General features: G+C 35.4%; 1 protein-coding gene across 1 annotated transcript in view; it reads right to left on the bottom strand.

Annotated features, from left to right (window-relative positions):
• Positions 1 to 1,002: 1,002 nt before the first annotated feature.
• The window catches only part of LOC113073851 (metabotropic glutamate receptor 6-like), a 39,262-nt gene continuing 16,624 nt past the window's right edge, over positions 1,003 to 23,640 (bottom strand). The window contains exons 2-11 of the mRNA XM_026246603.1: positions 22,400 to 22,616; positions 21,983 to 22,118; positions 18,722 to 18,876; positions 18,050 to 18,190; positions 17,680 to 17,880; positions 15,592 to 15,731; positions 13,944 to 14,567; positions 10,298 to 10,609; positions 6,887 to 7,132; positions 1,003 to 2,259 (exon numbers count right to left, since the gene is read on the bottom strand). Coding sequence (XP_026102388.1) covers positions 6,890 to 7,132; positions 10,298 to 10,609; positions 13,944 to 14,567; positions 15,592 to 15,731; positions 17,680 to 17,880; positions 18,050 to 18,190; positions 18,722 to 18,876; positions 21,983 to 22,118; positions 22,400 to 22,616 — 2,169 coding nt within the window. The 3' untranslated portion in view covers positions 1,003 to 2,259; positions 6,887 to 6,889. The remainder of the gene's footprint in view (positions 2,260 to 6,886; positions 7,133 to 10,297; positions 10,610 to 13,943; positions 14,568 to 15,591; positions 15,732 to 17,679; positions 17,881 to 18,049; positions 18,191 to 18,721; positions 18,877 to 21,982; positions 22,119 to 22,399; positions 22,617 to 23,640) is intronic.

A 23,640-nucleotide genomic window follows, 5' to 3' on the forward strand; every position in this document is an offset into this window, starting at 1 on the left:
CTTATGTAAATAGGGACAGAATGATTCTTTTTCGTACACATTAATATTTATACCTAAGTAAAGTGGTTTGTGCATTGCATATAACAATGCAATAGTAGTGCATGCAAAATAGATGAGAACTTGCAGCATTATGTGTTAGAATGCATTATAATAAGTGAATCTTTCTCTAGTGTTACAAGAAAGAACTGTACTGAGATCTGACTTGATATGCTTTCAAAGGAAGTTCACCCAGATAATCAAAAGCACAATTACAATGAATGGGAAGCTTTCAAGCTGCAAAAAGGATTCAAAAGCAACACAAAGGTATCATGAAACATTAAAGGACCCTATAATCTGGGGAAGTCGTGGCCTAATGGTTAGAGAGTTGGACTTGCAATCAAAGGGTTGTGAGTTCGAGTCTCGGGCCGGCAGGAATTGTGGGTGGGGGGAGTGCATGTACAGTTCTTTCTCCACCTTCAATACCATGACTTAGGTGCCCTTGACCAAGGCACCAAACCCCCAATTGCTCCCCGGGTGCTGCAGCATAAATAGCTGCCCACTGCTGTGTGTGTTTGTGTGTGTGTGTGTGTACACTTCAGATAGGTTAAATGCAGAAGATGAATTCTGAGTATGGGTCACCATACTTGGCTGAATGTCATATCACTTTTTGTGAGAACTGAATCAGTCTGATTTCATTAAGATTTCATGAAATAGATAAATTGCTTATGGATTCTCATTTTGCTTTCCATTAAAAATGAAATAAAATAAAATTACTGTAAGCAATTATACAATGTACATTTTAGGTAAATAATACAACTAAGCATATAGAAAACACATTATGAATGCTTAAAAAATGATATGAACAAAGAAAACAACAGGTCTTGATGTTATTAAAACATTTATTTTCTTTTTAGGCATGCGTGGAAAGCACACACGACCATATTTTATATATCTATTTTCTATGTATCAAACGTCTTGCCGTGGGGCTTTATTGAATGATTTTTGAGAACAGAAACACCGAACTAAGAAATATTCAGAAAACAATGAGTTTTATTCACAGCACAGCATCCCACCGTTGTTATTTCATGTAGGAATTATTGTGGCAAAGCATTCTGACCATCAGCAGACTGTTTAATTACAATTGATTGCTTTGCTCTTTCTATTATCGATTGTACCATTCATTCAACATCAATATGCTTCAAAAATGACATCTTCATAGACACAGCCAGTGTTGCATTTTCTTAAGCATTATGAAGTCAGCAGAATATATGGACATCCTAAAACACTGATGTAAAAAATAGCAAATATAGAAAGACATGAACTACATTTCTTTAATGTGATGTGAGCAAAACACAGCAGTCATGTTACTCATGTAACACAGTAAGTCTTTTCAGATAGAGTTCCCCATGCAAATTGTCAATCACACAACACAAAATACCCGCCTCAAAACACAAATATAATACATCCATTAAACCTTCTGCAGATTCCTCTATTTACAATGTTAAACAAGTTAAAGTGAGCACTCTGGATGGTGTATTGATATTTAATTCTGTCCTTTCCTTCAGGTTTCTTTATAAAGAGCACCAGCTTGTCTTTGGCCAAAGAGATCAATCATCAACATTAAATCAATGAATGCATTTTTTCAAAAAATAAAAATAAATTAAAGAGCTAATTAATAACACCTAGTTAGAATCATTTAAATAAATAGATATATAAGATGCACAAAGCTATCAAATACACAACTGCCTCAAAATAGTGTCTACTTAATTATTGGAGCTTACAGTCTAACATAAAATAGTGTATTATGAGCTGACTAAGCAGTGACTTTGCTGTACGGTTAAAGGTGAGGAGAGTTTTTCTTTTTATCAAATCTGGTGGACTTTCATTAAGTTTATTCTTCTTTGCACGTGCATGTCCAAAGTTGCACTGTTTTAAATGTCTCATGCTAAAACTTCAATACAACAACCACACAATACTTTTTTTCTGAGGTAAAAATGGGACAAAAAGAGCTATTTCCAAATTGCATTGTGCGATCCACAAAAATCCTCTGGATGAGAAAGGCTTTTGAGCACATTCTATCTATGAAGCATTTCAAGTGTTCGACAAAGATGCTCAATAAAGGATTTTCTGTTCGCAGTGTTAGCAGTTTGTGCTTCACAGTCAGTAACATCGGCTTTATTAACGTCCTCACCTGGCATCACAAAATACAACACAGCAAAACTCCCCCTTTGACTCCGTTCCTCAGTGATTTGAGATCCACACAGCTGTTCCAAGGGTCACCTGTAAGTTACAAAGACAGATCTGTGAATATGAGAAACTCAGCAACACTCAGCAAAAAAGTAGGCTGGTACTTCACGTGCGTTTTAAAGGGTGCTACAAAGAGTGTACATCAAAGTAGAGACAAACTGTCTGCAAGAAAACATAAAATAGCCCCAAACTAACCAACCAGCAAAGACTGCCTGGGGTGCGTTTCCCAGAACGAGTTAGCAACTTTAGCAACTTAGCAAGTTAGCAACTTTGTTGGTTGCAATGCAATTTCCCATTGCCAACCAACTAAGTTGCTAACAGGTTAGCAACTATGGTTTGGGGAAACGTACCCCTGGTTAGCATGATTCTGTTAACCTCTGCTGGAAGACACTGGAACTACATCTGCATAAAAATATCTTACACTATTTATGACCATCTTTTTAATAGAACACTCTTCTGCATTAATAATATGTTGTTTGTAATTTATTCCAGTGATGCAAGGCTGGATTTTCAGCATCTTTAACTCCAGTCTTCCAGTCTAGATAGATAAACAGAATGAACGATGGATGGATGGATGGATATTGGCACAAAAGGTGAAGCAACAACTAAAATGTTGTATGACAAAGTGAAAGGGAAATGGCTTCTGGACATGAAAAGTGTGACTTGCTGACATGTTGTTTATCTCTCTTAACAACTTCCTCTTGTAAGCGACACCCACGAATGACAGATCGGGAGAGAAAGCAAGATGTGCCATCAGATCTGGTGTGTCTCCTCTGAAAAGATCCGTGCTGTTTTTATATCACGCTGCTGAATGCTCCTTTGACAAAAACACACACTTGAATGCTTCTTGTGCTGGATGTGGGTGTTTTTCCTTCATCACTCAAGTCCTGAAGGGTTTCGGCTGCATTTCCCATCAATGCAGTGTTTTCTAGTGAAGGCAAATACAATCTTCTCACGGATGCGTCAACAGATGACGGTTATAATAGACATTTCTCATAGCTGTATGGGAATACTATCAAAATTGTGCTTTAGGCAGATGATGTAGGTACGGTGTACGATGTATGATTCACTATTATAACCACTCTTTGCAAATGTAGTAGGATAACAATGGCAAGGATAAATGATATTTCTACATTTTGCCAATGCAAAACTCACTATCAGTGCTGGAGTGTTGTTGGTGGTTGTCACTGTGTTGCTGTATCATTGATAAAATGTTCTGGGTGTTTCTTACTGGCCATGCAAGACTAAATACCACAAGCCTATGTGCCTATGATATTATGGGCTCTAAATATGGTTCACATCTCTTCTTAAATGGAAGACGGTGGGATTATTTGCCCATTTAATCATTCATTAAGCATCTTTTATCCTCTGAACTTGGTGTGGGACAAGTTACATGCAAAAGCTTAATGCTTGAGGCCAGAGGTTACCTTTAAATAAACATATTTAATAAATATCATCATACTTTCCCAGCCGATTGATTACATTAAAAACTGCAAAATACACAAAAAACACATTTTCTTAAAAGTTGTTTACATTTGCAAATGAAGCATTATCTCTTTAAATATCCACCAATTTGCATACATTTCTAAATCAGAAATCGGAAAAATGAATAAAGAAATGTTCATAATAATTGTTTGAAATTAGTTATAGGGTTTTCATCAGAAAATGCAGCCAAGAACCGAAAAAACAACAACACATTTTCACATTTTCTTTAGGGAGAAAATATTGTAGAAAAATCTGAGACATGACATATGAACATGGGACCCCTCTGTAAACACCTTCAGTGCTGTGCTGAAGTGAAGAACATTTCATTTTGAGAAAATATCTTTAAAGATATGTATTCTAATTGCAATTGACAGACATGTCAATAAAATAGTGTGCAACATAATAAACACTTAAAAGTGTTTGATTTTTTGTTGTTCAGTATAAAAACTGGTAACAGTTTATGAAAACTATGCTAACTTAATAACAAAAACTACAGAAAACACAAGACACTGTACATGTACAATAAGGGAAGATGCCTTTTTGTCCGGAGTGATTTACCCTGTACTGACATGAGGAACTGTCTGTCTGCAGTAGCCAGGGGTAAAACACAGAAGTGATAGGGCAAGTGTGAGAGCATGCTAACTCTCTTCTTCAGGGATGAACACAGCTAACAGCACACAGATCACTGCTTATGACTGTCAATCAACTGTCAAGAGGATGATTTGTGCTAGTGTTTGTTTCTGGAAAGCACTGTATGTTGGTCAGTGAAGTTACAAATACTGCAAAAGAAATAGCATTGTATCTAAGCAGCTTTAAAAACGCAAATAGTATCTAATATTAGCACTCTGTGAAGCTGCATGTGTATAAACTAATATGATGGATACAATACAGTTCAAACATTTGGAGTCAGTACTATTATGATTATTGTTTTTAAGAAAATTAATATTTTTATTCAGCAAGGATGCATTAAATTAATCAAATGTGATCATAAAGACATTTATAATATTCATAAAGATTTATATTTCAAATAAATGCTGTTATTTTGAACTTTCTATTCATCAAATATTGATAAAAAAAAAATGTTTCCACAAATAATGGAATAAAAGCTGCTGGAAATTCAGCTTTGCATCACAGGAATAAATTACATTTTAAAATATATTACAATTGAAAACAGTTATTTTAAATTGTAATAACATTTCACAATATTACTGTATTTTGATTAAATAAATGCAGCCTTGGTGAGCACAAAAAAATATCAAAAATGCATATACATGTATGTAAAAGAAAGCTAGTTGTCACAGGGCAAAATTATATCAGCGCCTACAACGGGAGAGCAGAGGATAACTGCACTAAAAATATATAACAGAATCATTTAGCATTTGTTTTATTAATAACTACATTTATAAAGTCCATAAAATAATCATATTCAATGCACTTCTATCCACATGCTCTTCATAATTCATTTTCTGCTTCCAGTTTCTTCCGCTTGTGCACCCAAATATTGTTGCAGCGCAGAGAAATATCCATATCAACAAGCATCACTTCAAGAATTTCGTGCAGGCTTAGTCATTTTTGGCTTCCAAAAGCTCAGTAATATGGAAGTAATGAGATGTGCTGCTTCAAACTGCATGTTTTGAGGAAGCAAATGTGTGCTGCAGAGATAGAGAACAAGTGGAAAATAAACCCAAAAGCATTTCACTGCAATTTAAAAGAGGAAGAGAGAGAGGGAGATGTCATGGATATCAGAATGTGAGGGGGCACTCAATACAACTCACGTAAAAGGATTCAGGGCACCTTAAATACTGAATTTAAAGCATTGAGTTCCCTAACAATCCCATCTTGGAAGCTTTGAGGACAGTTTATTGCAATGAAATATATTACGGAGCAGTATTTCTCAGCAGATTCCCTGCTATAAGTCATTCGAGGGCATAAAAGTTCACAAGAGCAAGTTACTGCAAGACGTTTTCTCTTTTCAGCAAATATGACTTCGCAGCAGAAACTAAACACAGCATAAAACATAATGCTAGTGTGTTGTGGGTAGATGCCAGGGCTTTGCTATTGCTAAAGTGCTCTGAATGTTTTAGTGCATTGTTATGCAGTTTATTGGTTGTTATGTTGCTAGATAGCTGCTACAGTGTGATCAGGCAAGTCATTACTATTGTTGTCTCTAGAAATGGCTTGGGTCTCTCTTTCAATAGACTTTAGTGAGATTGAGAACTTCTATCGAGAACACTGATGACAACGAGGCTCTGAAGGAGGGCCTTAACAATGATAAACAAGGTCCTTCACAGCTTACAACTTTCAAAACTGTTACAGTGTTTTATCTACTCAAAGGTAATGTTCAGAAAGTTGTTTCGACAGCTGAACAACTGCTAAACAACAGTTCACTCCGTTGAACACACTGTACTTCTAGCCTTGTTTTCACTTTTGTCAGCGTTCAACATGGTACCCTGAGTAAACTCTTTTTTAGGTATTTTGTCTTCTGATAAAATAATCTGATTTGAATATGGATCGGAAAACTGAAATAAAAATAATAGAAATATTAGATGGAAAACATCAATTTATTTCAGTAAGATTTCTAAGTTTTGTTTAGTTTAATTAAACAAAAGTAACTAAGATCCGAATGAAATAAAAGCTTAAAATAAAACTAGACGTGAAATTAAAAATAAATGAATTAAAATCTTACTTATAAAATTCCATTCAGGGATATTATCATTAACGAAAACTAATATTATTAAAATATTTGTGTTAATTAAATAAAGCTGAAATAAAATGAAATAAATATTAAAAATAGCTTTTTCTAAGCCACTTTACAATATTTTGTTTTGTTTCAGTAAGTTGAAGCACTAAAGTAACCAACTGAAACTAAAAAACAAATTCGACATAAATTAGAAAATGGATTAAAAATGCAACTTACAAATATATTTCCCTTATTCAAAATATTAACTTACAAACTATTAACTTCAAACTATAATAGTATATAAAAAGTACTGACATGACACTGTTCTTAGCGTCAATCTTATAATCTTTTGGCTCTGATTGGAGGCTTTATTCTTAAATTTGTGTGATATGGAGGGGTTGATTTAGTTGTAGCGTTCTTCTTTACTTTAATGGTGTCTCAGGAGATTCAGAACAGACTCCTTGCACTTTTCCATGGCTCTGAGAGCGGTTGTACCTGCTACTGCGTCCTGTCTGGCTCGATCTTGGTCTCTCCGTTCTGCTTGTCACTGATGGATTTCTGCGAGAGGCGTGAGGACATGGTGGCGGCTTGAACCACAGCTTTGAAGCTGCGCTTGCGCTTCTGCACGTTCTGCTCCGGGTGGAAGATGATGACGTAGACTTTCGGTATGTAGAGCATCCCCAGAGACACAGAGGCACTCAGACTCATGGACACGGTCAGCGTCGTCGTCTGGATGAACATCTACATCAAACACAGGAAATGAAAGGTCAAGAGATGCAGGTCAAAGGACCAGCAGAATCAGTTCAGAACAATGCAGGATATTTTAAAATGACAAAGTGATGCTAGACCCCATAATAAAATAAAGAAAACATGACAAATAAGATGGCTTTACTAGCTCAGTTGTCACTACAGCATAGTAAAAGAGAGTATTAGTATTAATAGAGAGTATTATCTTTTGATTTTTATTCGGAAAAAAAAAGATCCTTGTAATCAGTACTTCAACAGTATCTAAAAATCAAATTTACATACATACAAATACACACACACACAAACATGCATGAAGTCATTTTTTTATAATTTTAATTTTAATTGATAAACACTTTACAATAAGGTTTCATTTAACATTACTTAACTATTTCAGATAAAATGAACTAACAATGAAAAATACTCATAAAGCATTTATTAATCTCAGTTCATATGAATGTAATGAAATATTAAACGGTAATGATAAATGAAAAAAGCATGATAAATATTAATGAATGAGCTTGAGCTAACAATGAACAGTTGTACTTTTATTAATTATTGTTAACAAATATGAATAAATGTATTTCTAATTGTTGGTTAATATAGTTATGTTAAGTAATGGACCTTATCATACAGTGTTACCATTAAAATGAATATAATTATAAAAATAATAAATTCATAATTGCTATTTTAAAATATGTAATCATAATTTCGATACATTACCATTTTGGTTTCTTTAGGTCTCTTATATGCTTTCAAAGGTTGCATTTATTTGTTTAAAAATACAGGAGAAAACGGTGAAATATTATTACTATTTATAATAACCGTGATCACTTTGGATATATTTTAAAATCTAATTTATTCCTGTGATGCAAAGCTGAATTTTCAGTATCATTACTCCAGTCTCCAGTGTCACATGATCCTTCAGAAATATTTTTTCTCATTCCTTATGATCAGTGTTGAAAACAGCTGAGCTGCTTAATATTTTTGCGGAAACCATGATACTTTGTTTGTTTACATTTATTTGAAAAATAAATATTTCTTTAGTGTCATTTAATGCCTCCTTGCTGAAAAAAGTGATTTATTTCATTCAGAAAAAATCTTACAGACCCCAGGAAAAGAAGCGCATTAATGGCATCCACATTCACTTTATAGCTCTTACTTTGTGTCAACTATCATTTTGTTTTCCTAAGATGAACAGAAGAAACATCAAACGTGAGGCTTAAATAAAACACCTCCTAAGGCCTCTCGAGCAACCTTTTAGCAATAAAATGCTCCTTTGGACAGGCGGTGGCTATGCATCAAAATAAACCTTCACAATGTTCATCATATGTGAATGCCAAGCCAAATAAAAGAGGGAACCTGCCCACCCAAACGCACATACAGTATTAGCACAGCACATCAGTGGGAAGCTACCTGGCTCGTTTAATCTATGCAGCAATAACTAATGCTCTAATTCCTAATTCCCGCTGACGAGGCTTCTGGCTTTATTATGATGGGTAGACATTGTCTTTCAGGCTCCAAAACACTCCCGTTATCAACCTCCTCCCACAGTCAAACCCCCGGACCCTCATTGGTGGGCGGAAGAGCTTTTGTCTCTGTGTCATGGTGTGTCTTTGGGAGATAAAGGGGAGAAATGAAATGTTGTTGTTTTTTCTCATCTCATCCCTTTCCATGTCTGCCATATCAAAGGCCTCTTCAAAAAAGAAACTGCGGCAATACAACTTGGACTTGTTATCGTGAGCCTGGCAGGTTGTTGCTTACTTCAGTGCCTTCATATTGAAATGACTTCATTTCACATAATTTTCTACTTAAGGACTTAAACGGCGACTAAGCTCTGCTCTTTTGTTGATGGATTGGAGCAGAACTGTGAGAACACATTGTGGTGCAAATCGGGGAAGTTGTTTTATAGCATGGCTATATATTGTGTTTTGAAGATGTGTAGTATTGCTTGCTGTCTTATTGTGAATGTATGAGAAAAGCATTAATAGCCTAAAATTTCTCACTGTCAGAGAATACGGCTTTCATTACAGTTTTTATATAAGATCAGTAACACAGAAACAGTTAGGAACACCTGCAGGTAAAGATGAAAACAATTCCATAAAAACACAATTTTGCTTCCATGAAGTGATTTTTTGTGTAAAAAAGAGTGGGATGGTATTTCTGACGTGATGTTAATCATATGACATTCCTCAAAGAAACGCTTTTTTCTTAGTGTGAAGATCATTACATTACGAAATAAATAATCTTTCCCACTATAAAGAATCTTTGAGGAATTAAATGTTTTGTTTTTTTGTCACTTTATACACTAACAATCAAAAACTTGGGGTGTATTTTTTAAGAAGTGCCTATGCAAAAATACAGTAAAAAAAAAAAAAATATTGTAAAATGTTATTCAAATGTTTTAAAGGATGCACTCAAGGCTGCATTTATCAGATCAAAAATATGGGAAAAAAAACTAAATATTATAAAATAGCATAGCAATTATATATATATATATATATATATATATATATATATATATATATATATATATATATATATATATATATATATATATATATATATATATATATATATATATATATATATATATATATATATATATATATATATATGTATGTATGTATGTATGTATGTATGTATATGTATATGTATATGTATATGTATATGTATGTATGTATGTATGTATGTATATATATATATATATATATATATATATATATATGTATGAAAAAAATAAAAAATGTAGTTTTCAGCAATATTTCTTATTATTATCAATGCATGTTTTATTTATTTTTTGTGTAAACTATTTTTTGCGAGACCTTTTTTTTGGATTCTTTATTGAATAGAAAGTTCATAAGTACAGCATTTATTTGAAATAGAAACCTTTTGTAAACATTTATTTACTGTCACTTTTGAATTGAATGCATCCTTGCGGAGTAAAATTTTTAATTTCTTCTTTCAAACAAAAATCTTATTTTTGCGTATTTTGGATGTATAAAAATAGTCAGGCTTCCAAACATCTCGTTTTATGTTACAAGCAAAAAAGAAAATCATACAGGATTGGAACGACATGGTGCAAGTTAATGCATCGCATTTTTGGGTGAACTACTTGTTTCTCAACATTAGCAATGAATCTCATTATAACACACTTCTCACCTTCTCAGTGGACTGTGCTGTGCCAAAGAAAATAGGCACGAACGCCAGCCAGACGATGCAGGTGGTGTACATGGTGAAGCCGATGGGTTTAGCTTCGTTGAAGGTCTCAGGAACACCTCGGCTCTTGACCGCATACACAGTGCATGTGACCATCAGCAGGATACTGTAGCTCAGGCAACAGATGAGAGACAAATCAGCTATGTCACACTTCAGGATACCACGCGCCAACTCTGGATTGGGCGGCCGCTGCTCCTCGTAGTCCACAATGGTGTGTGGCGGCATCACACCAAACCAGATGAAAACACCCACAACCTGCGGAGAGACGAGGGGAAGAAAAAACTGATCATTAACGGCGAGACTGAGTCAGTCAGAAGGCCAGACTCATTTGTCAAGAGCTGCTGTTTGACTGATGTAGAATAAAGTGTAAAAGAAGCTGTGTTTTAGCCAGTCTACAGCAGACAAGACTTTGCACAAGATTACTGGTTAAAACAGGCCTGCTATCAGCCTGATTGCTCTTAATGATGGGTTTTAAAGTGCTTTTTTAAAGGCACAAAAGAAACTATAAGATCCTTTCCCCGCTTTGTAACAACGTGACCAGATTTCCGAAATGAAAAAAAAAGGGAATATGTCTAGTTCAGCTGAAATGTAGCACTTGAATTTTCAAAGTTTTTATTTTTTGAATTAAGACATTTTGTGTATTTTGACCATGACAAATGTAGATTGTCAAAAAATAAAAATAAAAAAAGATAATACAATGCACCCTTTATAATATGCTGTTACATTACTTTTCAAAGGTTTGGGGTAATTTTTTTTTGAAAGGAAGAATAACTTTAATTCAGCAAGGGTACATTAAATTTCTCAAAAGTCATACATTTATAATATTTAAAATGAATGCTTTCTATTCACAAAAAAATAAAATAAAAAATGATCATGGTTACCACTAAAATATGAAACAGCACAACAACTTAAAACATTGATAATTATAAGAAATGTTTCTTCAGACATGACACTCAAGTCTGAAGTAATGGTGCTGAAAATTCAGCTTTGCATCACAGGAATAAATTACATTTGAGCACATATTCAAATAGAAAACACTTATTTAAAATTGTAATAATATAACACAGTTTTACTGTATTTTTGATCAAATAAATCGTATATAGCCTTGGGCTACGTAAACTGTAGGTCCTTATTTTTTATTCGATGTTTAAAATGTAAAATTGTGCGTTTTATGATAGATATTGCACCATATTGCTTTAAAAAAAACTCTTCTCGGTCACACTTTATTTTAGAGTCCAATTCTCACTGTTAACTAACCATTAACTATGACTTTTGCATCAATTAACTCCTTTTGTGCTGCTTATTAATAGTTTATAAGGTAGTTGTTAAGTTTAAGGTATTGGGTAGGATTATGGATGTCATGCATTATATGTACTTTATGAGCACTAATAAACAACCAATATGTTAATAATAGACATGCTAATAAGCAACTAGTTAGAGTGTGTATTTTCATTCAGTAAACATAGGTCAATAACATATAGTACAGTATGTGTTATTTACAGATCTGATATTAACAGACTAGCATGTGTCTTAGAGCTACATCACAAACTGTGCTCAGACGCCTGTAATCAAATTCTATTATGAACTCATATACTTCCCATTTTATTCACACAGACAGCTGAAAATACATCTTAATTGTCTGAACTGACTTCTGTCTAGCGAGTTATTTGCTATCTAAAACTGGAAAACGATGAAATCGAAATGCAAAATTGTATTTGAAGATATAATATTTCTATGAGTATAATGTACAAAATCTAGCATAAGTTACTATTCTACATTTTAATCACCGGGTGAGAGCAGCTGTTTAGAGGCGTGATTTAGAGATGCACCTGTTCTCAATGGGAACATTCAAGTGACTCATCATCCCGACTGAAGGTGCTCATCAGGTAACGCGAGGAACTTTCCGAGAAACTTCTACGGCTGGGAGGAGAAGGGAACAGCAGCCGGCGGCCGGCGTGTTGCCGGGGAGACAGATGTTGCTGTCAGAATGGCTCAACGGAGTTCCGTTCTCCACTCGGCATCGGTGACACATCTGCCAACATGCGCTGGAGGAGGTGCCGAGAAACGTCCTGCTGTCAATCATTCTCCCGCAAACGTCCTGTTAATCTCGTCTCCCCCGTGCCTCTGCCGCCGTGACTCATGCGCATCATTTTGGGGCTAAGCTCCAACTACAAAAGCCTCTATAATATTCTTTTGTAAAAGTTCAAATCAGCAGTTTTTGAGGTGTTTATCAGCAGACACGATGTGTATCGACAGCGGTGGGGCTTTCTTGTCAACTGGAAATCATTTTGGAATCTGTTGCTTTTGCACATTAGCGTGTTCGGCACGTTTGCAAGCACAAGCAGAATGAAGCCCCGGCACTCAACATGATGAGGTCTGCAGGCAGCTTATCAGCTTCCACAGAGTGTATAAACACAGGAGAATCTGCTCGACTGGGAAGCAGCTATTGACAAAACCTCAAAATTCATCCATAGGGGCGTGTTGAGAATGGACCGACAGCACAGGGGCTTTAGTTTCCATAACCAGTGGCTCTGTGGTGCTCTTGAACCTGTGTTTGGCTGGCTGGAGGGAGACAGCCGGTGAATTCTGTGCAATGTGCAGCAGAATTTTCTTTATTAATTCAGTTAATTAATGTTTTATTCTATCATTCAATCTTTTGGCCTTGCATTCCTCTTCCAAGCTGCCACAGCAGTTTTTAACATATATATGAGGCTAAACACTAAAGGTGACGTGTGTTATTTTTTATATTAACTACTTTTGCTATGCAAAACTTAATATGCGGAGGTAATTTGTCAATTTTCTAGATATACATGTACAATAGTGTTCAAAGATTGGGGGCAGTAAGATTAATACTTTTCATATTTAATTAGTTTTTGTAATAGTTTGACATAGTTTTAAGAAATAGTCTAGGTTCTACAGTTAAAGGTCACTAATAAAATTTTATGTAGGGTTTTTTTTAAATAGGAAAATAATACTTTAATTCAGCAAGAATGCCGTAAATTAATCAAAAGTGACAGTAAAATCATTTATCAAGCTACCAAAGATTCCTATTTTACTAAATCCTGTTCTTCCGAACTTTTAATTCATTAAAGAATGTTGAAAAAAATGTATAATGTTTTCACAAAAACATCAAGGAGCACAACTGATTATAATAAGAAATATTTCTTGACCAGCAAATCAGTATATCAGAATGATTTCTGAAGGATCGCGTGACAGTGAAGACTGGAGGAATGATGCTGAAAATTCAGCTGCGCATCACAGGAATAAATTCCATTTTAAAATATATCCTAATAGTATACAGTTATTTTAAATTTTAATAATATTTTACAATATCACAGTTTTTACTGTACTTTTAAACAAATAAATGCATCCTTGGTGATCAAAAGATACTTCTTTTTAAAATCATAAAAAAATTTACCAACCCCCAAACTTTTGAACTATAATGTAAATACTTAATAAAAAAAAAGAATCATTATTTTTTCAAACCAGCCCAACAGAGTAACCAGTTCCATGAGATTTGGAGAATTATAGGATATGCAATACAGCGATTATCACCAATTGGCTTGAAACTTTAACTTCACATGCTAACCTGTACTGAGATCAGTATGAAGGTGATCATAAGTTGCGATGTGGGGCTGATGAATTTCGGCGGTGTGACGGACTTCTTGCCCTGCTCGAAGATGCGGTAGATCCGGTTGGTCTTTGTAAGCATGGCCGAGTACGTAATGCACATTCCCAGCCCCAGCAGCAGCCTGCGGAAAGCACACACCACCGTCCCCGGCTCAGCGATCATCAAGAAGGTGATGAAGTAGATGAGGAAGATTCCCGTTAGGAGCACGTAGCTGAGCTCACGGCCTGCGGCCCTCACGATGGGGGTGTCGTTGAAGCGGATGAAGGTGATGATGACGGACAGTGTGGCCAGGATGCCAAGAATGGCCAGGAACAGAGGGATCATGGCCCAGGGAGAATGCCACTCCAGCTTGATGATGGGAGTTGGGCGGCAGGCCGTGCGGTTGAGAGTCGGCCGCATGTCGAAAGGGCACATCTCGCAGTTGAACTCGTCAGCTTGGAACTGATAGCCATCACAGAGCTCACAGTGCCAGCAGCATGGGACGCCCTTCACCATCTTCTTCCTCTCGCCCGAGCGGCAGGGAAAACTGCAAACCGAGTCCGGAATCTGACGGGATCCACCAGTCCACTGCATCTCTTCCACCTGATGAAATACAGAGAATATTTACAAACAATTAAAAAGTCACCTGTTGAACCAAACAGATCATACTTGTAAGTTCAAGATACACATACAGTGCAGCAAAAATGTTGGGCTCTGTACGATTTTGTAATTTAAAAAAATAAATAAAACGTCTCTTATGCTCACCAAGGCTGCATTTATTTGATTAAAAATACAGTAAACACAGTAACATTGTGAAATAGTATTACAATTTAAAATAACGGTTTTCTATTTGAATATGTTTTATTTCATATAATTATTTCATATAATATAATTTATTTCTGTGATGGTAAAGTTCATTCTAATACACTGATTTGCTGCTCAAGAAACATTTCTGATTATTGTCAACGTTGAATTCAGTTGTACTGCTTAATACTTAATCAATTAATACAGCATTTATGTTAAAGTATGAATTTCTGTGAAAATGATTACAATTTGAAATAACAATTTTCTATTTGAATATATTTCAAAATGTAATTTATGTGATGCAAATCTGAATTTTCAGCATCATTACTTCAGTCTCCAGTGTCACATCACATTTCTTATAACTATAAATGCTGCTTCATATTTATGAAAATTATTTTGTATCTTCATAAATGTATTGCACTGACACTTTTTTTTTTTAAATTTAATGCATCCTTGCTTAATACAAGTATTAATTTCTTACACAAAAATGTGTACTGCCCCCAAACTTTTTAATAGTAGTGCATTTAGACAAATAACCAAATTAATAGCTCTAACAAGACAACTATCTTATTATGATTGCTTACATTTGTTTAGTGTCCATGAAACAGTGTTATCATTGTTTAAAAAAATTATTAAACATAATAAGACTTTACCAAAACATTAAATACATTTTTTTTATTAAAACATTTAAAAAATAAACATTTTTATGGAATAAATGGGGGGACAATTAGCATTTTATGAGTCTTCAGACTGTTATATCTTGTACATATTATTGGATCCTTAAGATGTGAATATAATCAATGTATAATTGAAGCAAATTTACATTGAGTCGCAGGTTATTGGTCCACTGGCCGATGACTCTGTATCCTGGATTGGTGGTGTTGGTCATCTGGTACTGAAAGATGTCATAGCGTCCAGGAGCATCTCCATTTTCATTAAACAGAACAGCAGTGCCGGCACTACCTACAAATCATCATACAAGAAACATCATTCATGTCATTATTTTACAGAAACAACAACAACAACAAAAACTCAGTTTGGCCTGCTTTTATTTTAGATGCATATATCTGCTAAGCTACTTACCAAAAACCACAAAACCATTCTGATGTCTTGTCTTTGAAGAAATACATACAGATGTGATAGCAGATAATAGTTGAGAACATCCTCTCTTCAGAGGAGCGTGATCATATAAAGAGACGTACCCTGATCACCTCCTCTTCCTGTCACTGCTTCTTCTCCACTGAGACTCTGAACATCTTCACTTCGCTCTACACCCATCTGTCATATAAACGCTCCGTTCATGCATACTTTATCCTGCTGCACGTCATTACAGGTAGTGATGTCTGTTTTTAGTCCATGTTTAGATTTGAATGGCAAACTAATGCACTACAGACAAACGTTTCCCTGTGATTGAATATGTGTATTTAGTTCAGTCATTAGTTCCCTTCCTCCAACTCAGCTAGAGCTCATCATTGAACCGCTGATAACCTGCTTCTGTTAGCCCTGGATGGAGAAGGATTTGTGTTCTCCTTGTTTGCTCTTTGCTGTATAGGAGGAAGACAGCTTCATTTGAAATTCTAAAGTGGAAAAGGGACTTATTTTCCATGTGATTTTCTTCTTCGCAATAATGCACATTGCTTGTTCAGCCAACTCCCTCCAGGCGAGCTTTCACCAAATGTTTGTCACTCTTGAGGAAGTGATTTAATGGAAATTCCTTCATGGCCAGCTTCACAACGCCAGAGCAACATTACATTTACCTACCAGAACTTTGCCATTTTCTGGAGATGTTTCTGGCCACAATGGTACTGGGAAGAACTAATTATATATAAACACCCCATTAAAAGACATTCGTAACACATATAATGACAATAATGTCACACATTTCAACATTAAAGTGTATAGACTGCAAATGATTTTGTAGGACGGGACTTGATTTTATCAGTCAGGATTTGATTGGACTATGAAAAATTGCTTTGATTTTAGTGGTTAATAGAAAATACATTTTAGAGGTGGAGAAATTAATATATATATTTAAAAAATATATTTAGAATAATATGCGCTTGTGGATTGTAGAAAAAAATTATTTAAATAAACAGAGTTCCTATGATATATGATATTGTATAATATTTCATAATATTTTAATAAACATTTTCAGTATTAAATTATGCTTTCGACTGATTAGAAGTCATAGTAAATAAATTTATAATGTTACCAAAGATATCTATTTCAAATAAATGAAGTTCTTTTAAATTAAATGTAAATAAACAATAAAACATTAATAAAATAATAATTTTTTATATTAAAATAAATAAAACATTTCAACTGTTCCCCACATTGATAATACAAATAAATAAAAAATGACCATGTAACACTAATTTTAAATTACATTTTACAATTTCATATTAGAACACAAAACAGTTATTGTAAATTGCAATTATGTTTCATAATAATGAGATTTTCAGTGATTTTCAGCAAAATAGCCATTTAAACTTATTGTAGAGCATAAAGCTACTGTACACTTTAATTAAATATAAAAGAGCTCTCCATTTCCATATTTACATTAACATTCTTTAACAGAAACTTTTTTTTTTATCCAAAATGCTTACCAATAAGGCGTACAAATAAATAAATAAATGCATCCTAACTTTCTCAATAATAACTAAAGTCATACAGATTTGAAACGACATGATAACAGAATTTTAATTTGTTGATTAAAATTCAAATATCTAAGGGCAGGCTCATGTCAATATTCATGACCCTTGTGCTCAATCCAAACGAGCCTGTGAGGTTAAACTCTTCATGGGGTTTAGTTTGAACCTTTCAACATCTTTTGGCATCTAGCCTAATGGCATTTCTGATGCCAGTCAGGTCTCATCTTCAGTGATTCTGATTTAGCATGATGTCGACTCACCATTGAAGTTGACCGAGTGGATGTAGCTAAGCAGCGAGCGTCCCTCCACTGGGTCCATCTTATCGCATACGCCCGTGGCTCCAGGGCACAAATCCTGGTGCATGTTGTGCAAAGCATGAGCCATAGCATAAACCGCATCAATTACAAACTGAACCTTGCCCTCTTGCTCATAATGAGAATCACGACTGATCCGTTCTTCTCCTGAGAGAGAGAAAGAGTAACATGAACAAAGTGAGACAGCAAAGCGATGAATGAAAAAGTTGGAGAAGGTGAAAGATAAGTAGGACAGAGGACATTAAAGAGCTTTTTAGGTCAGCTGTCATTACTTCAAACATCAGTTAACTTGCAAACGGCTATCGGGAGCTCTCACCTGTGCATTTCTTCTTTTCTGGGTCGATTTTGATACCTGGACGTGTCAGTTTGCACCTGAAGTCATCCTCCCAGAATTCAGCAAACCATATATTCCTGCGGTTGTTCTCCAGGGATCGAGTGGTGAAGTACTGGTCAAATCCTGATTAAAAAGCAGAAAAATGACCAATTTTATCCTTATAGTGGAATCGATATAAAAAATAAAAAAAAACACACACAGCATGAAATAGAAGTTGCAACCAACTTTACTTTCATTTCTGAGTAAAACAGCTATCGAGCATGACAGGGTGAGATTTAATTTTATTTGTCGATTATTGATTGGATTGTGAAAAGTTGGGGGCAGATTCACAACCATTTGTGGTTCCCTTTCAGTGAACAGTTTTTAAAAGAACACTTTTTTTTCTTACTGTGAAGAACATTTTAATATAAATATAAAACTTATACAATAATATATTAGAACTTTTTTCACTATAAATAAATTTTTAGCATTGAAAACATTTCTATTGATTTTAAAAGTTCTTCTTGGAACAATAAATGCAAATAAAGAAGCCTTATTCTGAAGTCCCAATTTCCTTGTAAAAATTATAAACACACAAATGAATCAATCGCAATACAATCACGGACATCCATCTTTTTAATACAGACTTAAAAGATGCATATCTATATTTCAAACCTTCAATAGATGCTCTTTTGGGCAGAATGGTGACGGCACCCTCAGCCACTTCCTCCTGGTCCAGGATCGGAGAGCTCTTGGCACCCCAGCTGTCCGATCCCACAAACTTGAATTGACCAGTCAAATTGGACTTCCTCGCAGCCTCCAGGACCTGCCTGGACAAGAAACAGCACAGCTAAACTATTATACTGAAGTAAAGTCATTCTAACTGATATTACAGGGCACACACTGTATCTCTTGCTATTGTGCAGCATTTTAGTATTTTGAACAGAAATATGATCTGTCGGGTAATTGCCAATCATGTCCTTACAATCATGTACTGTATCAATTTATAACAAAGAAAGAAATAAAACAAGAATTGTGTTTTGTTTTGCTAGTGAGATAGGTGCATTCCTCTTTAATATCCATCAATGACCAACTCTTAAATTATTACATTTGCACACAAATGTACTTTGTTCATAAATGTAAAAGAAACGTTGGGAGGAACCAAGCTGTGGAAGTCCTTATAATATACAAAGCACAACTGCATGCATACACAAATGTTAACATGACATATACTTGTATAAAATTCGCTGAATAAAAGTACCTTCATGAAATTCAAATATCAAATTGTTATTTAGTGTGGCACTTAACCAAGTTATCATGAATTAAGCCATTCAGTTATGCATTTTGTTTCAGCACTGAAGACGTGGTTGACAGTTCATGCAGTGTGAGCGACAGCTCGTGTTCACAGGAGTGTTTTAATGAGGGGGAAACTTCAACTGCACAGACATTCTCCACCACAGAAGCCTGTCAAAAAGCATCAGCAATGAGCCATATGGATTAGAGACAGTGACACCCAAACACAGAGTGGTAAACCGTCACTGGTGATAGCAAAGTATTGTCTGAGTTTATTTGGTACTTCTGAATTTACAAAGTCAAACATGGAAAATAAAAAAGCAAAAGGACATTATGCAATGAGAAATGCAGTATCCTGAAATTTGTATCTGCTCTTATGATGTATGAAAAGGTCAGCCCAAGAGATAAATTGATAAAGACAGCATATTTTGGATTAGACAGCATAGCACCTCCTAAATTAAATTTTCCAGGCAGATTTAGCACGTCCTGAGTTGTCCTAAGGGCAATGTTGCAATCACACGTGATACAGTACGTCACACTCTTCAGATGCACAATTATCATTTAAAAGGAAGAAATATTCAGGTAATTAAAAGCCAGTGGAACAACAGAACATCTGTACATAAACATTACATTAACTACAGATGTTAAATGTAAAAAATAGTTCTAAAATCATGGTCTGGAGAATTAAAGGAATAGTTCAGCCACAAATTAAAATTAAAATACTCATGCTCAAGATGTAGATGAATTGGTTTTTGATTGGAATAGATTTGGAGAAATGTAGCATTACATGACTTGCTCACCAATGGATCCTCTGCAGTGAATGGGTGCCATCAGAATAAGAGTCCAAACAGCTGATAAAAACATCACAGTAATCCACAAGTAATCCACACCACTCAGGTCCATCAATTAAGTCAAGTCAAGTCGGCTTTATTTTCACTTTATTGCACTGTACAATGAAAAGGTCATCTGCACAAAACAAGCACCTTTAACAAGTGAAAACAGTGCAGTTCTAAACAATATGTTGGTGGATTTTGATGTGAGAGGAAAACAGGAGATGGATTTTTTTTTCAATGGAGGAAGTGTTATGGATTATATACTGGTTTAAAGTGCCTCAATCGTCTGTTTGTTTCTTCAAAACACGCTTTCATTTCGTTGTTTGTGTATCAGGACAATGCACTAATCATACACATCTGTGATCATGTAATTGCTTAAGAGTAAGTTTCTGGCCTAACACTGCGGCCATTGTTTCCTCTTCAGGTTTGCTGTTCTGGAGCCAACTCCATTTACATGCATGAGCATGTGTGATGCATTGCATATCAAAAGCAAAGTATCCCATATTGTCTTATCACTACATCAAAGGACGTTTTCCCTAATTGCACATACTTTGCATTTAGTATTTAATTTTTACAAATATCCCCTAAATGTCACAGATATTAAAAGTTAGTTCAATCATATCAAATAATCCACATGTGCCCTTGTTACCAGTCAACCATTATCAAATCTGTGACAACATTAGTCTACTGCACCGCGACAGATGGAACGAACAGTTTGTTCCAGACAGAACCATTAAAAAAACTATGAAAAAGAGCCACTGTTACACTCCCATTATCCATCTGTTATAGACAAAATCTTCAAATTCTAAATATAAAAATTTAATGTTGCTTGTAAACATTTAATAAGTGAATATTTTGGGTTAAACACAACATAAAATAATGAACATTAAATCAAAATTCACACTCTCTGCCTAAACACTCCTTTACTTTAATACTTCTTAGGGTAAGCCAATCACGCATGTTTTTTCAAGAGAAAAAACATGTTCGACTTCTTAATCTTTTATCAGAATCTGCGTCTGAAACAACTTTTTCAGCTGACTTCTCTTATTTGTTAACCAACATCTTGTCAAACAGTGTAATGGGTTTGTTAACGTCACTTCAAGCTGGCGTTCCTCAGTTGTAAAAAATAATAATAAAAAATGCTTGTGAAATCATACAGTTACAGTTCAATTATAGCAGACAAAATCTGTTAGCTGGTTGTAACAGTGAAACCAAAGCACTTTAATTCACATGAACACATTTTCAAAATCTTCCTTCCGAGAGGGATGCATGTGCATTTGTAATCTGTTTTGGATAATTTCATGATTTCAGATACCTGTAAAAGCGTAACAATCTTATCTTATTTTAACATTTACATCCAATATAAAAAGTGGAAAAATAATCTGTCATCATTACACCATTTCAATCTGCTTTAAATAATTACACTTAAAATTAAAATATTAGATTTTTAATAAAAATAAAATAAAATAAAACTTCTTTCTTTATTCATGTCTAAGATCAAATAAAATAAAATAAAAAATACTTAACACCCCATGTTCTTAATAAAATAAAGAAAAATACAGAAAAAAAAATATAAAAAACTTATTTCTTGACATGCATTCATGTTCTAAAAGAAAAATAAAAGAAAATACTTCCTTAACACTACTTTAAGCCTCCACATGTTTACTTAAGGAATTTTAAATGCACATTTGTCAATCAACAGCATGCAGCAAATGCAGCTGATAGAATTAAAGCTGTTTTTAACCCAGAATGTTATAAGGCTTTCAAGGCCTTGCTGAACAAACATGCATTAAGCATATCCTTCACTTACTTGATGTCGTCCTCATGGGCGAAGATGATGACTCCTCGAGCATTGGGGGTCTCCATTAGTCTCTTAATGATCTTGTCAAACTCTCCTGGTTTGGGCTCTCGTGGGATCTTTAAGGACTGAGCGATGCACAGACCTCCTTTGTCACAGAGAGAGAGAGATGGACACCAATGCAGAAATTTTTCTCTCCTAAAATGTGACTCACTTTCTATTTATATTAATGACCGTCATGAAATTCTGGCAGCAGATGGGTACAAATGCATGCAGCTGTCTCTGTCATGCTCCTCTTTGGAACTTTTTGAAATATAGCATATTAATGGAAAGCCCAATCTGGATCATTCTATATGATTCAGTGTGTTTCAAATCCATAGATTACCACAGAACAGAATCCAAAGCCTGATAACTGTATGGATACTGTACCTGCCTCTCGAGAGATCTGAACGAAGGCATCTACTCCGCTTTCACCATAGTTCCCCTCCGACGCTAATGTGGACACATAGTTCCAGCCCAGCGCCTTCACGATGTCCACCATAGCTTGGGCCTGGTAGGAGTCTGGAGGAACCACTCGAGAGAAGAAGTCATAGCGGTTATTGTCACTCAGCTCTGGTGCTGTGGAGGCATAGCTGATCTGAGGGATCTGGAAGAAAAATAAGAAATATACATGCATTTCTAAAGCCAGTTAGTCTGTTTGGCAACCGTCTTGCTAACATCCCCGGAAAACTTTTTAAGTGCATGCATAAATGCATAAATTATTGAATAAATAAATAAATTAATATATAAATAAATCAATTGATTTATTTATTTATTAATTTTCTTATTTTTTGTTTTGGTTTCCAATAGAAATATCAAATATAAAAATCCTCAAAACTAAATTAATTAAAGGGAAGATTATAAAAATTACATGTACATATATCTTATAAAACTTGAAGCATATTCTATTTTTAGGTAAATTCTATTATCAAAATTAAAATAAAATAGAACCAGAATTATTTATATTTTAGAAATGTAAAAAAAAAAAGTATTCAAACACAATAAAATAAGTCCAGGGGCGTGACGTTACTCCCCCCTTCAATGTAGAAATAACATGGGGAGGGGAGTGGGTGGGAACAAGGGAGGAGGACGGATATCCAGGAGAGGAGACGACAGAGGGAGGAGCCAAGGAGGAGACCGGAGGAGCTTGGAGCAGGAGGAGTCCTGCTGGACCCAGTCCACAGCCATGATGTCAACCCACTAGGGAGCCAACGGAGGGAGGAGGAATGGACGAGGAATGGCCGCAGACTCCAGGGAGCCGTCCAATGGTGGTGGAGCAGGTGGAGGATGAGCCCGAGGTGGAGACAGAGAGCCAACGAGCCAGGGGGACACAGAGGATCTGGGGGGCCAGGGTGGAGCTGAGGGCTCTGGGAACCGAGGTGGAGATCCGGGGTGGAGCTAGAGCGACTGAGGACCAAGATGGAGCTGGTGAGAGGAAGAATCCCAATGAAGCTGAAAGGATGGAGTGACAAGGTGCAACCAGAGGAGTCCAGAGGCGATGGTGGGTAGAAGCCCAACCAAGACAGAGCAAGAGGGATGAGGGAGCCCAGTGGAGCTGATGGATCAATGGTTGACGGTGGAGGTGAGGGAGACTCTGACCAGGATGACACTGGAGGATGGCAGTCCCATGG

This window comes from Carassius auratus, unplaced genomic scaffold (genome assembly GCF_003368295.1).
Source record: "Carassius auratus strain Wakin unplaced genomic scaffold, ASM336829v1 scaf_tig00013075, whole genome shotgun sequence".
Lineage (NCBI taxonomy): Eukaryota > Metazoa > Chordata > Actinopteri > Cypriniformes > Cyprinidae > Carassius > Carassius auratus.